The sequence below is a fragment of the Scardinius erythrophthalmus genome, assembly GCF_964197995.2.
Source record: "Scardinius erythrophthalmus genome assembly, chromosome: 19".
Lineage (NCBI taxonomy): Eukaryota > Metazoa > Chordata > Actinopteri > Cypriniformes > Leuciscidae > Scardinius > Scardinius erythrophthalmus.
This window is the reverse complement of record NC_138239.1, coordinates 20,040,343-20,056,614: the sequence shown is the minus strand read 5'-3', so window position 1 is coordinate 20,056,614 and position 16,272 is coordinate 20,040,343. Positions and strand designations below refer to the sequence as shown.

At 37.3% G+C, this 16,272-nt stretch overlaps 1 protein-coding gene across 1 annotated transcript; it reads right to left on the bottom strand.

Annotated features, from left to right (window-relative positions):
* Nucleotides 1-205: 205 nt before the first annotated feature.
* On the bottom strand, nucleotides 206-11,351 carry tmem26a (transmembrane protein 26a). The gene is made up of 6 exons (XM_081347242.1): nucleotides 10,787-11,351; nucleotides 9,451-9,547; nucleotides 8,782-8,859; nucleotides 6,971-7,179; nucleotides 5,128-5,207; nucleotides 206-3,967 (listed from the first exon to the last, which is right to left on the bottom strand). The coding sequence occupies exons 1-6, from the start codon at nucleotides 10,975-10,977 to the stop codon at nucleotides 3,672-3,674; spliced, it is 951 nt and encodes a 316-aa protein (XP_081203368.1). The 5' UTR covers nucleotides 10,978-11,351; the 3' UTR covers nucleotides 206-3,671.
* Nucleotides 11,352-16,272: the final 4,921 nt, after the last annotated feature.

The following is a 16,272-nucleotide window of genomic DNA, read 5'->3' as shown; positions in this document are numbered from 1 at the left end:
TTAATTCAGTCACATTGGCATTTTAGACTTTACTAAGAGCTCTGCAATGCAATGATTCACAAAGGGTGCTATTGAGAAAAGACTCACACTCATGAATATTCATAAGGTTGAGAGCAGACAGTAGTCCACACTACTGTACAGCCTTTTCAGTTTACAACAAAACCCATGTGCATTTATTCCTCAAATTATCACACAGACACTTTTTGAACGAAAATGCAAGTTTTATTAACATGTGGAGACTTAAATCTTAAATATTCTTTGCTGTTTTTTTTCTCGGTCCATTTTAATAAAACATTTAAATGATTTAATTTCATAATCAGTCAGAGGTGATCAGAATTCACTGCATGGAATACTTCATAGGTACATTTTGATTTATTTAATAATCATTGATTTATCAGTAGATATATTTTGCTTTTTTTTATTGGTTTGAATTATTGTTTATCTAGAGACATTGTTTTAGTTCAGAACACTGAAAATCATCAAAAGGCTACAAAATATAATGAAATCCGATTTTATTTAGTTATCTTTATCGTCCAGTTATAAAAAAAATTAAAAACATCTTACATTCCCTTTAACATGTATATACCCTGTATTGCTGAGATAAATAGGGGTTGTTGTTAAAGCGGGGGTGAAATGCCATTTCATGCATACTGAGTTTTTTACACTGTTAAAGAGTTGGATTCCCATGCTAAACATGGACAAAGTTTCAAAAACTAAGTTGTACATTTGAAGGAGTATTTTTGTTCCAAAAATACTCCTTCCGGTTTGTCACAAGTTTCGGAAAGTTTTTTTCGAGTATGGCTCTGTCTTACGTAAGATAGAGCGGAATTTCCTAATATGGGTCCTAAGGGCACTTCTCCGGTAAGATCGCGGGCGCGCGCGCACTCGTAAACCAGAGCAAGAGAGCGAAAGCAGTTCGCAATCAAAGCGCCCTGCCCGGCTTTTGGGAAGTCAATGTCACCAAAGAAGTGTGTTTTTGGTTGCCAGGGCAAGACAACCCTGCACAGATTCCCAAAGAACCCGCCGTTAAGGCACCAGTGGATGGAGTTTGTTTTCCTGAGCATAAACGGAGTTGTGTAAGACTGTTGTTCCCTGCATTTCGACGATGATTGTTTTATAAACAAAGCCCAGATCGACGGATTTGCAGATCGTCTAATGCTTAAGGATCAAGCAGTCACAATGATAAAGGTGTTGAACAAATGTCTCTGTGTGTTGTCACTAGCTCGGCGCGTTAGCACAGCTTTAGCTTCGCCCACACGGCCCGCCCCCAGCCGCTCGTTTTTTTCCGGAAAGACTCGGTACAGCCATCTTTCTTTTAAAAATATAATAAAACAAAAGACTTTTTGGAGATATAAAGGATGCAATATTACTCTATAGGTACTCAAGATTAACAGGAGATTGAGTGAAAATAAGCATTTCACCCCCCCTTTAAGTAAATGCATCCACGGGTTAATATTTTACCAACTTTGATCTTCTGTGAATCAAAGCTCACAGTGCAGGTCTCAGTGTAACACGGATTTCTAAAATGAATAACTAAAATATATACAGGTATAGTGGGTCAAACTGCCACAGTTAATTTAAATCAAACTTTCTTTGCTGGTATCCTGTTTTATTCTTGTGTGGCTATTTCCTGTTTCCCCTACCGGATAAAAATAGAAAACGTGTTTAGTGAAGTAATGTGTGTTTTCCTGCTTTGGGGATGTATGTTTCACAGCCTGATGATGGGGACAGAAACAACCACCCAACCCAGTGTGTCAAGCAGGAAACTCAGAGAGTCTGTGTGAGAAAGTCATGATGGTATGTCTCATTTCCCCCAACAATGTTAAAATAGCATGAAAACCCAAAGGTCAGAAATCCAGCATAAATCTTCTCACACGCATAAACATGGAGAATCCAGCTGGACCCAAACTAGACAAAAATATTGGTTGCACTTTATTTTACAGCATGTGCACTTACATGTACTTACAGTGTACTTACCTAAAAAAAGTACTGGGTAATACAAGTTAACTACATGGGTTAAGGTTAGGTTTATGGGTAGGTTCAGGGTTAGTACCTAGTTAAGTGCATAGTATGTGCATGGGGAACAGGACAGTAAAATTAAGTGCTACCAAAATATTTATTCTAATAGGTAATATTAGGATAGGTTCACATGCAGATTTTACTAGATGCATGCTGGTTACTGCTGTGTAACTATCTGGTTAAATTGTAGGTTACTTTGAAAGGCTGATCTAGGAACTGTTGTAAAGCAACTACAGACTCTCTCCACTAAAAGGCCAATAATCTCTGCCTGATCTCAGATCAGAGTGACTCAAAGAGTCTGGTGTCAGAGTCATATCTGAATGCACACAGGGAGGATAATCATGCTTGAGCAGACCCCTTTTAACACGCATGTATGCAACAGATAAATGCATCGGCCTCTTTCTATTCATAACACACACAAACATAAAAAGAGTTCTCTTAATGTTTTTGAGTCAGATAATCTTATTTCACAACACTGACTGGTATATAAATGCTCTACAGTATAAATGTCAAATGCTAAGAAAGCTAAAAAAAAGTACTATTTTAAAATTATGAACCAAAGAGTGAAAATCTATTGGTCCAAGTTTGGTTGTACAACACATTCAAACATATTCAAAATATACCAAACTGTTGTCACACATGAATGTGTTTTTAAGCAGTATAAGCCAGGGGGTTTCAAACTTTTTAGATGCCATGGACCTAAATATATTTATCCTGTTGCGAGGGCTCCCATCCTAAAAAGAAAGCTATGTATAAATTTCAACTGAAAAACTACTATTACAAATATGCGTAAATTGTTATTTGGAAGACATTTTGTTTTTATTATGTTACTGTACTGTTTTACATTGTATTTCTCTAAAAAATGTCACGGGCCCCATAGCATCAAGGTTATTGTAGTTAGTTAACTAAAACCATTAAAAAAACAAAACATTTTTGTTACTTCAAATAAATGTTTACTGAAATAACACATAAAAAATGTAAACTCATTTTAATTTGTTGTACTAAAATAGCTAAAACAGAAATAAAAACTAAATAGACAATAACTAACGAAAATGACAAACACAAAACTGAAATGGAAAACATAAAAATAAAAACTAATTCAAAATATTAATACAAACTATAAAAGTAGTATCTCATTTGGGTCAATGTATCATTCCTTAAGGTGTTTTTTTATTATTATTTTTTTAGCTCGATTCTTCGTTTTTACGTTCAGGGAAGAAAATTAATAAACAGCCTGAATATTCGCTGATTGGTCGACCAAAGATTAAGTGGCGTCATCAGTTGTTCCGCGCAACAGTTCCTCCAAGTGTAAACGGGGCCTTGCGTTTTGATCGATCGGATCACAAGTGGACGACGCTAAATACAGTTGTAAACAGGGTCTAAAACGTTTCGAGCTCGTCCACTTTAAGAGGTAGACGTTCTGCATAGTACTGTAAACGTTCATGTGGTCGAAATGCGTTCGAACAGCCACAAAACAGAGAAGGGTTTGTCTGCGTCCCCAAGTTCTACAAACTACGCCTCTGCAAGTTACGCCTCCAACAAAAAACAAAACAAAAAAACAAGCGTGGATGTCATAGACTAAAACAATTTTTACAAGTAAATTATTTTATGTTTTATTACTTAAATGTTTGTAAGGCTAACTTATATTGCTTTCAGACTGAGGGAGAGGAAGATGATGGTGTTGGTTTATAGTCTTGGCAGATGACAATGAGCCTGTAGAGGTTGAGGACGACCACTAGGAAGTTCTTGATGGCAAAGAAGACCAACATCTGGTGGAACACATCAAAGTATATCATCACAATAAGACGCACCACGAGAAAGGGCCCGTCCTGAATAAACAAACTCTCAGTGATGTTCCAAATATCTGTACTGTATCTTGACAAGAGCAAGTTGCAACAGCCTTTTCCACCCGTGGGCTCATCTGGGTTCTGCGGCCGAGATGTCACAACTGTAACATACATGAGAGAGAGAAACAAAAGCTGTGGTTTTGAACTTAGTATTCATCAGAGAATCCTGAAAAACAAATGCATCAGTTTCCACGAAAATATTAAGGAGCACCACTCATTTCAACAGTGATAAGATATGTTTCTTGAGCACCAAATCAGCACATTAGAATGATTTCTGAAGGATCATGTGACACTGAAGACAGGAGTAGATCACAGGAATAAGAAAACATTTTAAATTGTAATAATATTTCAGAATATTACATTTGTACTGTATTTTTGATCAAATAAATGCAGCCTTGGTGATCATAAGAATTTTTTCATTCATGCATTTTTTTTTTTTTTTTACTGACCCCAAACTTTTTAACAGTAGTGACAAACAAATGCTGTGTTAATTCAGTTGCTTGTGTAATGTGTAGCAGAGAATCTTGGTCTACTCGCCAAGTTTTAATAGCTAATTGCTCGGTGTTGTAGCTGGAAATCACGTTTTGTATACAGTTCGTGTTGTCACCAGTTCAATAAAAGGTTACTTTGTAAAAAGGCTTATTTTCAAGTTGCTGGATTTTACTAGAGTTGAAAAGGCGGTCTCTTCAGTTTTGGCATATAATGATTTTAATACATTATATGTTTGGAAAAGAAAGTTATGTGCCTTTCTGGTTGTTTATAGAAAACAAAACAAAATATATTTGATTTAAATGACACCATTTTCACAGAGCAGAGAGCAATGCAAGTTTCTAGAAGTGAAAAGTCTGTTGCGCTTATGGAAAATGTCTCAAAAGATCCAAGAAAATCCACCCCTTTCTTCTTTCTGTGGGGTTTGGTAATAGATACATGTACTGTAGCTGCCAAAACTCTCATTCCTCAAAGGGAAACAGGCATGGAGCATAACTAAACAAAAACACATGCTCTACAAATGACTAAAGCGCTACTTTGAGTTACATCCCAAACCTCTAGATCCAGTGAGATCCAGGGGTAAGACAAATACTTTTGATGGAGCATGATGAAAGATTCCACAGGACAGCAGGGATCTCCTCCAGTCATTTGAGGGATCCTGAACCATTTTGTAGGTCATTTTCTATTTTTCAAAGCAGTATCTGTGACGTTTGATTGTGGGGTGTTAAAGAAGCACATGTAAACAAACACAGTTAAACACGTTATCACAAACCTGCCAGGTGCAAAGGAAACTGCAACATACTCCACGTCCACACTGCCAAGATTATGTACACCAGCTGATGGTTGTTCTCCCTATAACACAAAGTGAAGAATGTGTTATGCAGATTTGCACAAAATAATGTACTAGCATTTATATGTGAGTCTATCTCTTATCATAAATATCAGTAGGAAATTATGACTGGCATAACTGTTTTCTACCAAACAATCAACTATAAATATCCGACGACCTAATCTCAGGAAACGGGTCAATTGTACTGATAGAGATCCTCAACGTAGTCCCATTATATTTGTCAGCGTTTTTTGCAGCAGAGAGTGTAGTTAGTGTGTAATGCAAAAGAAAAATGAACATAATACTTTTATAAAATGTTTGTTTTTATCAGAAAAGCAGCTGACACATGTCACAATTCAGCTTAAAAGTTTTGTGGATTAAATATAAATACATTAAAAAAGCCTTTTTAAATATAACAATAACTCTTTGTCTGTTTTTTCCTCAACTGCTTTAGGGATTTTCTGAGAAAATGCTAAATTTTACTTTGTCTCTCATAAATATACTGTACAAAAATATTGAATAATGGGGTGTAATGTAATATTTGCAAGCAAATGCCAGTTACATTAACCTTCATTTTGAACTTAACAAGGCTGACATTTAATTGCACAAAACACAGATTACATTTTATACTGAATCATTTACCAGATGTTTTTGTCCAAAGTGGCTTACAAATGAGGAGAACAATAGAAGCAACATTATGTAAGTGCTGTAACAAGTCCCAGTTAGTCTAGCACAGTGCATGTAGCAAGGTTTTTTCTCTCTATCGAATAGAATAGAATTAATTAGTCAAGTGTTAATGGAAAAGATGCATCTTGAAAACGGCTACAGACTCGGACTGGGACACTAGCAGCTCGGGTTGAGTTAGGTCAAGGCAGGTCATGCCACCATCAAGGAACAGTCATGGTAAAGGTTAGTGAAAGTGATTTTGTGCCTCTTTGGGATGGCACCACAAGACGCCGTTCACTTGCAGAACACAAGCTTCTGGAGGGCACATAAGTCTTAAGTAATGAGTTTAGTTATTGGGGTGCAGAGCCAGTGTTTGTGTAGGCAAACATCAGTGCCTTGCATTTGATGCAAGCGGCTATTGGCAACCAGTGCACAAGTTTTAAAGAGAATTTCATTGGTTGTTATTATTTTTTCGGTTATATGCCAATTTTGATGAGAGTGAGAAATATGATTTACTGGATGTTCAGTGATAACCGTTTCAAACTAAACAAAAATTTGCTGATCTTTTCAGGCACAAATGGCACCTGAGGATGAACTGGACAAATAATCATCACTCAAATCCAGAAATACAGCAGAGCACACAATGCACCCAACATCAATTTTAATAACTTTTTAATATACTTTAAAATGTAATGTATTCTTGTTATGGTAAAGCTGAATTTTCATCATCATTACTCCAATCTTCTGTGTCACATGATCCTTTAGAAATCATTCTAATATACTGATTTGGTGCTAAAAAAAAACATTTCTTATTATCACAGTTGAAAAAAGTGTGTAATATTCTTGTGGAAACAGCGATAATTTTTTTTTTCAGGATTCTTTGATGAATAGGATTCTTGTTTTCAGGATTCTTGTTTGAAATAGAAATATTTGTTATAAATGTCTTTACTGTCATTTTTGATCGATTCAATGTATAAATGAAAGTATTCATTTCTTTTAAAAAATAAATTTTTTGACCATTTTTGAATGGTTTGATATCATTTGAATGGTAGTGCACATCAAAAATAGTATGTGAACTGGTCAAGCTTTTGTCTATTGACTAAGAACAGGAAGTACCCACTTGACATCAGAGAGTGTTTCGCTGGTGAATTCCAGAATGTCTGCCGCCGTGCCAACAAAGATGAGCAAAAGCTGAGACAGCTCGTCACGCGTTACTCCGCCCCCTAGTGGGAGGAGCCACTTTCCAAGGATGAGAAGAATAAGCAGAACTTGATGAAGGCCAAGAATCCAGTCATTCGGACAGACAGATGTGAGCATGCGCTCCAGGTGCTGAAAGACATAACACAATATTACTGTCACGTTTGGTCTGTGTTTAAGTTGGGTTTCACTGTTTCCAGATCAGTTTTCTTTTGTCTGTGTTTATTTGTTACCATGGTTTTTGATTTGCCCTCCTGTGTCACACCTGTTTTTAATTAATTACCTCGTTTCATCCCTAGTGTTTATAGCCCTCATTTTCAGTAATCTGGGGCACGTTCAAGTTCAAAACGGTGCGCAACGTTTTGCTACGGTTTCCGGGTTGAACGTCATGTTTCCTGGAAACAGCGTGCACCGGTGTGCAACGGGGTTTGAGATACGTTTTCTCTTGTTTGGTAGGTGTGTCAGAACTGGAGTCCAATCAGCCGCAACATAGGCTAAAGCACACGGTATTAAAGTGAACTCGCACAATGGGTTCAAGGAAAGTAATTTACAAATGTGTTCGATGCAGCTCGGTATATGCAACAGAATATTAGAAGACATTTTTGTCGTAAGTTTTATTGTAAAAATATAGGATATCAACATAATGATGTAGTTGTTTAGATGTTTAGCTTCATTGCAAGTGTATGACATTTGGTATAGGAATAAACAATGGTAATTAAGTGCTTTTCCTAAAAATGAGAAAGAAAATACAGGGTATTAAAACAGTATGAACTACAAATAAAGTCAGTGTGTGAGGCTAAATAGATGTGTTTTAGTCTGAATTAGGTAAGATCTGTGAATCCATTTCAGTTTCCACAAATCCCTTCACTTGATTGGGATGTTCTCTTTTGGCGGCAAGTGCAGTAACTATAACATCGGGCATATTTTATAGTATTAAACACATTTAATTCTTCACAAAGAACACAAAGAATGGCCTTCTCAGCTGCCATAGTTGCAACTCTTGCGTCATCAGAACAGTGTGTTCAACACATCACCGTTTCTGTTTAAAAAATTTTAATTTTAAATTTAAAAAAAAGTTTAATTATCTTGTTATCTATTTGCTGAGTTTATTAAAGAAAACTGCTTGCGTATTGATCCTGCCTTTATTTTCCATTTTATTGCAACCCTTGCTGACAATAATAAAGACACAGACATGTATAAATTGCGAAACACATCACACCACTGAACATAAAGAGGAATGGTATCTTCATACCAAGAAACATGAATTGAAATTCACAAGGGTATGAATCATATTAGTAAAGAAGATGATTCAGCATTTCTGCACTTACTTTAGAAATAAGCATCAGCTAAATTGATCATTTGTATTTTGTACAAGATCAAATTTGCAAATGAAAGAGAAGGAAACCAAGAAGAGAAAAGATCGTTTTCCTGGTCTCTGGACCGGCAGAGAGTAGCTAATAAGGTCCAAAAATAATAATAATAAAATCTCATCATAGGAATGTTGAGATTTAAATCTGAATTTATTATTATCTATTTAAATCTGAGTTAACATTATATTTTATTTCTAGAGAAAGACAGAGGAAGTGAAAGCCAAGGCAAGACAATTCTAAGGAAAACTGTCTGTGTTGTCGGCCACAAGAAATGAATTACATCACAAACTGGAAGCACATGTGATTTATACATATTACAGTAATACAATAAACCGTAAATTAAAAACTTAAAATAAAAGATTACCTTTAGTGTTTCATTAACCATAGTACCATTTGAAGGCAATATGCTCTTGACATTCTCCCAAGAGTCCAGTTTCCTACACTGCAAGACACAAAAATTACAGAAGAGTTTAGGGAGAGGAAAAAGACACTCTTAGAATATCATCTTATATATGAGCATGATTAGGCTTCACATGACTTCACATATGCACAGAGATAGTCTACCTAAAAATGGAAAAATGGATACCTTTTGAAGAATATTAAAAAAACAGTTTTTGGTTCCCAATATGAACGAAAAAATAAAGTGGAAGTAAATGGGAACCGAAACTTATCAACATTCTTCAAAATGTCTTCTTTTGTGCTAGCTGAAGAAAGTAAGTCATACGGGTTTGGAACGACGACATGAGGGTGATTAAATGATGACACAATTTTCCTTTTTGGGTCAAAATTGTTGTCCTCACTCAAAAATGAATCAGAATAAGAATGTGAATAAAATAGTGTGTTGGTTATTGCACATGTTTAGGGTTTACTAAAAAAACAAACATCTTTTGCACATAAAGAAAGTCATACATGTTTGGATCAATAAAATGATAGTGAATAAACAATGACAGAAAATACATTTTTTGGGTGAACTGTCCCTTTAAGAGGAAAATAGTCAAAATTCCACTGAATGAATGGGCATATAGAATAATACCTGAGGGTTACTGGCTTTGTTTTCCTGATGATGTAACTCTAGAATCCATATGGATGGAATAATGCTGATGAGGAACAATAGAATGGCTGGAGAAAACCTGAAAGATGACAGAAGATGGTTGCATAATTTTTACAGAACATACCATATATAGGCCTCCTACACTTAACTGAACACTGAACATTAACTGGGATGATGTTATCAATTGCAATTGTTTCTTTTAAGCGGACCATGGTTAAATAGATAGTTCTCCACAAAATGAAAATTCTGTCATTAATTATTTGCCCTCATACCGTTCCAAACTCGTAAGACTTTCGTTCATCTTCAGAACACAAATTAAGATCTTTTTTGACGAAATCTGAGAGATTTCTGTCTCCCCATTGACAGTCTATGCAATTACAACTTTGACGCTTCAAAAAGTTAATAAAGAGTTCGTGAAATTAATCCATATGAATTGAGTGGTGTAGTCAAAATTTTCTGAAGAGACACAATTGCTTTATATGATGAACAGATTGAATTTAGGCTTTTATTCACATATAAACATTCATCAACTCATTCATTAGTTATGGTAAATGGAAGCTCAAACCTTTGAGCTTCTGCAAAAGGTTTTTTATTACGTGTCAAGCATGTTTGGTAGAGCTTCTGATTATGTTCACTGATCAATTTTTTTATATGAATAAATTATTATTGCCTAAATTAAATATGTTAAAATCATATAAAGTGATCGTGTATCTTCAGAAAATTCAGCCTAAACCACTCAATTCATTTGGTTTAGTTTTACAAACTCTTTATGGACTTTTTGAACCGTCAAAGTGGTAGTTGCTTAGCTGTCAAGTCAACGGAGGGACAGGAATCACTCAGATTTTTATTAAAAATATCTTCATTTGCGTTTTGAAGATGAAAGAAAGTCTTATGGGTTTGGATGGAAGGGTGAGTAATTAATGACAAAAGTTTTATTTTTGGTTGAACTAACTAACCCTTTAAGGTCATTGCTGGAGACCATTCAGATTATACAACAGAATTAGTGTCTTTCACACACATCCTTTTACTCTGTCAGCAGTAACAATAGGTCTAGCAGGATGTTGGTGAGGGGGAGGGAGGGAGTGAGGAATGTCGATAACTTTTTAGGAAAATTGAATTTAAAATATTACTGAAACCTTAGAACAGCAATTGTCAACAAAATAAGTCAAATAAAAGTCATGTAACATATTCAGCTCTAAATATATTGAATAGAAGTAATTTGCACCAAAAGTGTGAATCCATCCAGCAGAAAAGGATAAACAGCTGTCGTGAAGATCAATGTCGCACTGTAAATCGTGTATAATAATGTGTCACTCACCATTTGTAGTCTTTCCCTTTCCTTCGTTTTAAAGTAAAGAACATCTCCACGACCAGAGGAAGGTAAAGGACAGTCAGTAACCAGTACATGTTGTCATTTTTCACCGTTTTCACTCTCCAGACGCCGATGAGAGAGACCAGAATGAACAAGGACCTGGTTATGACCGCGCACACGAATTTAACTAAAATCATCGTAAAGACAACACAACAGTGTCCCGGGTTTGTGCGGTGTAAAGTGCGCTTGTAGAGTCCCGTTGAGTCCTCAGTTTGTGTTGAATCCTCCCACCAGCGTCAGTGTGTGAAATAAAATCGCTTACAGATGTGAACTGTCCTGAAGACACTGATGGAGGAACCCTGACAAATGTTGTACACAAGACCGTGCAATTTAAATTTATTTATTGTATATATTGACGCTGTTTCTTTATATTTTAGCAAAATATAATAATTTCTAAGCTTTTTTCCAAGTTCCTCCAAGTGGTGCGGTGGTCAATACGTCAATCGAGGGGGAGCTGAACTTCAAGCTCCACTCATTGGCTCTGCAGTGAGCAGCCTAAAGGAAACGTGTGAAACTTTATGTGACCGGTAGAGGGCAGCATTAATATTTCTATGGACCAATCAAGTGCACAGATTTGTATTGTTTTCTCTTAAATTACAGTAAAATAAGATTATTGATCTATCATCTAGCAGTGTGGGAGACAAATTACCCTCCTCCCTCCTGTGGTGGTTGTCATCTCATAAAACAACCGCTAGAAAAACACAACACCAATAATTTATTACAGATGATTACAGAGATTATTACAGAGATTACAAAACTTGGAGTTACAGAGTGGTGGTCCTCAAACTGTGTGTAAATCGTGTTTTTTTATTGCATGAAAGCAGGTTCTCTGCCTTTATTGCTTGTGCAGGTGTCGCTCATCAGTATCACGCCACCAGCCTCGTGCCGTTCTCTCACGGCCCTCGGCCTCGTCCTGCTCGACACAATATAAAAATTATGTTTTGTTTCAAAACATTTCTGGCAAAGATGCTAAAAATTTCTGGGCTAGAGTTAAAAATGGTAGATAAAGTTTGATGTTAGAAGTTTATGCAGTGTAGGCGACCAGTTCTGAATGCCTCAGAGTCTCTCTCATTCAGTGTCAACTAAAAGCTGTTATCTGAGCCTGTGTCATAAGTGACAATAAGCTATTTATAGTAAGGCACAGTGTTTCAGTTGAAAACCATAGACATGTAGAGAAATAAGGAAAGATGAGAAGAAATATAGTAGAAAAGTGTAGCCTATGTTATGAAAATAACATTTCTTAACGCCTGTTATGTCAAATTAAGTTGAAATGGTATGAAAAGTGAGTTTCATATAAAAAATAATAAGGCATTGAGTATGATTAACAGGGATTAACGTGATATAAAGATAAGGAATGAACAAAAGTGTTATTAAGCAGAATGGGGAACAATTCTATATTTTAGTGGTAAAATAATGATTGAAATGACCTGTGCTGGGAGCTCCTTGTCGTCGCATCACGCTAACGATGGATGCATCCCTCACGGGTTTGGGGGAGAACATGAGTGGCTGCTCAGCTCAAGGTCTGTGTTGGGACCATCATCTCTCGTGGCACATAAATTGCCTGGAAATGCTGGTCGTGTTTCAGGCTCTGAATCACTTCCTCCTAGACCTAAGAGGCCGTCATGACTCATGTCTGAGCGAACAAGCACAAATTATCGGTGGTCTCTTATATAAACCATCAGGGGCGGTTGCGCCCATACAAGCTGGCTTATCAGATCCTTCTGTGGGCCCAAGGGAAGCTGGTCTCCCTAAATCAGTATCGAACTCAGGGAACAGACATCCTGTCAAGGCAGGGAGCGAACCCTGAGGTGGTGGAGCTCCTTTGGGAAAATTTCAGTCGAGTGGAAGTAGATCTGTTTCGCATAATCTAGAGGCGACTCATTGTCCACTGTGGTTCTCTCTCACTCATCCAGCTCCTCTCGGAGTGATATGGTACAGATATGGCCGAGGCTATGTCTGTACACCTTTCCCCTGATCGCTCCCAGGTGTTCTGGAGAGGGTTCGCTGGGACAGTGCCCGTCTTCTGCTAGTATGGGATTTGGCCATAGTATTGGAAGGCCTTTCCTTAGCTCCCTTTGAGCCTATTGAGGAAGTTTCTGAAAAGTTTCTCACGTCTTTATCCTCTTTATCCAGACTTGCAAGCCCTCTTGGGTTGGAATTTGCGCCTGGTATGATGAAGGCTTTTCTTCACCCTAGACCGTGTTATGTTCCTAATGTTCCTAATAACACTGTAAGACCTATTGTGCTGCAGGCCTTTTGTCCTCCTCCCTTCTGGACGTCTGACCAGGAGAAACAGAATCTGCTCTGCCCAGTTAGGGCACTAGATGCCTACGTCCACAGAGCTGCCCTGTGGAGGAACCTTGTGAATCATGTGCTTTGGGTCACCCAGGAAAGGGTGCCCAGAATCTAAGCAGAGAATGAGCAAGTGGCTCACTTTCTTATGAGTCAGTCGGCTGGCCAGCCTTCTCCTTTGGCTGTCTGAGCCCTCTCCACTAGGAGTATGCCTGCTTCCAAAGCATTACTGTCAGGAGTCTCCCTCCAGGATGTTTGTGATGCGGCAGGCTGGTCCTCACCGCACACGTTCGTGAAGTTCTACGCCCTTGACCTGGGCTCCTTAATGTTCCAACATGAAACCATATTACCATAAATCCATAATCCAAATTACCATAAACACATTCCTAAACATTGTGGAAAGCCTTCCCAGAAGAGTTGAAGCTGGTATAGCTGCAAAAGGCAGGGTAACTCCATACATAGTTAAGGTATAGCTGAGGTTTTTCCCCGATTTTAGAAAAGAACCGCCCTCTCCACTTTTTGAAAAACTGCACATGCGCAACACTCTACCTGCTCCCGAGAGGGAACGCCTATTATCCGTGTGCACGAGAGAGCATGCACAAGCTAATCATAGCTTACATTAACTTTTACTAGCAGTGATTTTAAATGGATTTCACCAAATAGCATGCCAAACTTTACCTGTCAAGTAGAAACTTCGCGACTGAGGCATCAGTGGGAAGTCCAACCTGTGTTTTGAGCGCACGCCATCGTGTGAATCTTGTGCACGAGCACGTACGACGGCCTTACGTAAACATATCACCAGAATGATTGACACTTAGGAGGACCAATAGTCTTGATGATCCACCCGGAAAAAGAAAATCCTCCGCTATACCTTTAAACCCTACAGATTAAGAATGAGATGCCATTTAAGTTCATGTAAAGGCAGACGTCCCAAAACGTCTGGCAATATAGTGTATGTAAAGCTTATAAAGTATTAAAAATCATGGATGACGGCAAAAAATTGATAGTTGGAGAAAAAAATTAACTCAAAGATTGGAGGGTATACATTACACATAAACACACACAGTATAGTCTCATTCTGAATGATGATCTTTATTGAACAGTCACATTTTGATATTCATAAACATGTCAACAAGAAAAACAAAAATATTTACTGAACTTGTCAGTTTGAGGCACATTCACACAGCGGGAACTCGAGTCGCTTGAGTCCAAAGTTGAACTATTGTTTTCTACAGAGTAAGATTGGTGTAAGGTGATCAAAAAAGTTATAAATGTGTGGATTCAATAAACATTTTTTGTTTCATCCCTTCTTCTCTATTGAAATTCACAGAGATAGAACAGACTTCCTCTGCCAAAAGACAAGAGAATTGCAAATTCTTGAGCTAAGTAAATGGGAGTGGCTTATCAGTCAAACACTTACATCTCCCAGTCAGTACAAGTCTAATCAGTTCACACACACACACACACACACACACACACACACACACACACACACACACACACACACACACACACACACACACACACACACACACACACACACACACACACATATATATATATAATCAGAACTCCCAGAAAACACAAAACACGCTCACTACTGTTCAAAAGTTTGGATGTAGTAATTAATATTAAGAAATTAATACTTTTATTTAGCAAGTATGCATTAAACTGACCAAAAGTGATAGTAAAGACATTTATAATGTTACAAAAGATTTCAAATAAATGCTGTTCTTTTGAACTAACTATTTATCAATGAATCCTGAAAAAAAAATATGCATCACCATTTCCACAAAAATATTATGCAGCACAGCGGTTTTCAACATTGATAATAACGACAAATGTTCATTGAGCACCAAATCAGCATATTAGAATGATTTCTGAAGGATCATGTGGCACTAAAGACGGGAGTAATGATACTGAAAATTCAGCTTTTCCAACACAGGAATAAATCATATTCAAAAATGATTCACATCAAATAAATGCAGCCTTGGTGAGAATAAGAGACTTCTTTCAGAAACATTAAAGAATCTTTTTGACCGCAAACTTTTGAACAGTAGTGTATGAGAATATAGAGTGTAGAATTGTTTATAGTGGGGGGGGGGGGGGGGGCATAATAAAATATTTTGTTTGCGCAAAAGCTACATGTTGGCCACAGGTTTTAGGATACTGGCAGCTAAGAGTTTTCAGAAATGAAAATAAAATTGTGCATCGCTGTCTGTTGTGACTGGCTTCTATTTTTGGAGCTTAAGGAACAAGTAACAAGTTCAGATACAGTACAACACAAAATCGTAAGCATGCATCTGTAATCTTTTTCACCACCAGAGGGCCTCTAATAGGACAGTGCAAACCCTCAAGAACCTGGACATAGCGGTGTCCTGCAATGGATTTGTTTAGGATATGTTTTAGACAAATCAATTCTACTTACTTCTTGATGTTCTATCAGGAATCAACATACACCATTACTACTGCAACACACATTCTCTAAAAACCAAACATAATGAAACGAGATCAAAGCATGTTCAATGAGTAAGAAAGGTTAAAGAGAACTGCGATCAGAGTAGAAAATAAAAGACTGAGGGTAATAGAGGTTTAAAGGCTAAGGTGGCATGTAGGTGCTTAAAGGACTGGTTGGCATATAACTCTTAAAGTAACTCCATTTGGATAATGTAATGATAGGTAGTATACTGTACACGCAGTAGAAGTCCTCTGAGGCGCATGTCAAGGGTGAATAGAGGCTCAGCGGGCACATAGAAGTGCAAGTGGCCAAAGGGGAAATGATCTGTGTAAGAGAAGAAAATCCCCTTTTAGAAAGTTTAAAGGCTAAGGTGGCATGTACTGTTAATGCTTAAAGGATCAGACTCCATGCAGTACATGTCTGACATAAGAAACACAGGCGGTTTGACGGCATCAGTGGAAACCGGGCGAGACATCCTTGTGTTTTAAAAAAAGGTCACAAATGGTTTGAGGATGAACAGGGCTGGGGTCTAATTATCGAGCAGAAAAAGCACCAATGACACATATGAAAGATTCACAGTGGGATTCAAGTTTTTGGAAAAGTAGCTTTTACTCTTTTTTTATTTTTAGTCTTGATATGCTATCTATATTTTATTTATTTTTTGCCTTGAATCTGTTTTTTT

Bases quoted from the DNA above. Each gene is read 5' to 3' on its own strand.
- tmem26a (XM_081347242.1), bottom strand. From the start codon at position 10,977: ATGATTTTAGTTAAATTCGTGTGCGCGGTCATAACCAGGTCCTTGTTC. The intron at 9,548-10,786 runs GTGAGTGACACA...GTCATCTTTCAG, and splicing joins AAAGGGAAAGACTACAAATG to GTTTTCTCCAGCCATTCTAT. The intron at 3,968-5,127 runs GTTTGTGATAAC...TGTATGTTACAG, and splicing joins GTTTCCTTTGCACCTGGCAG to TTGTGACATCTCGGCCGCAG.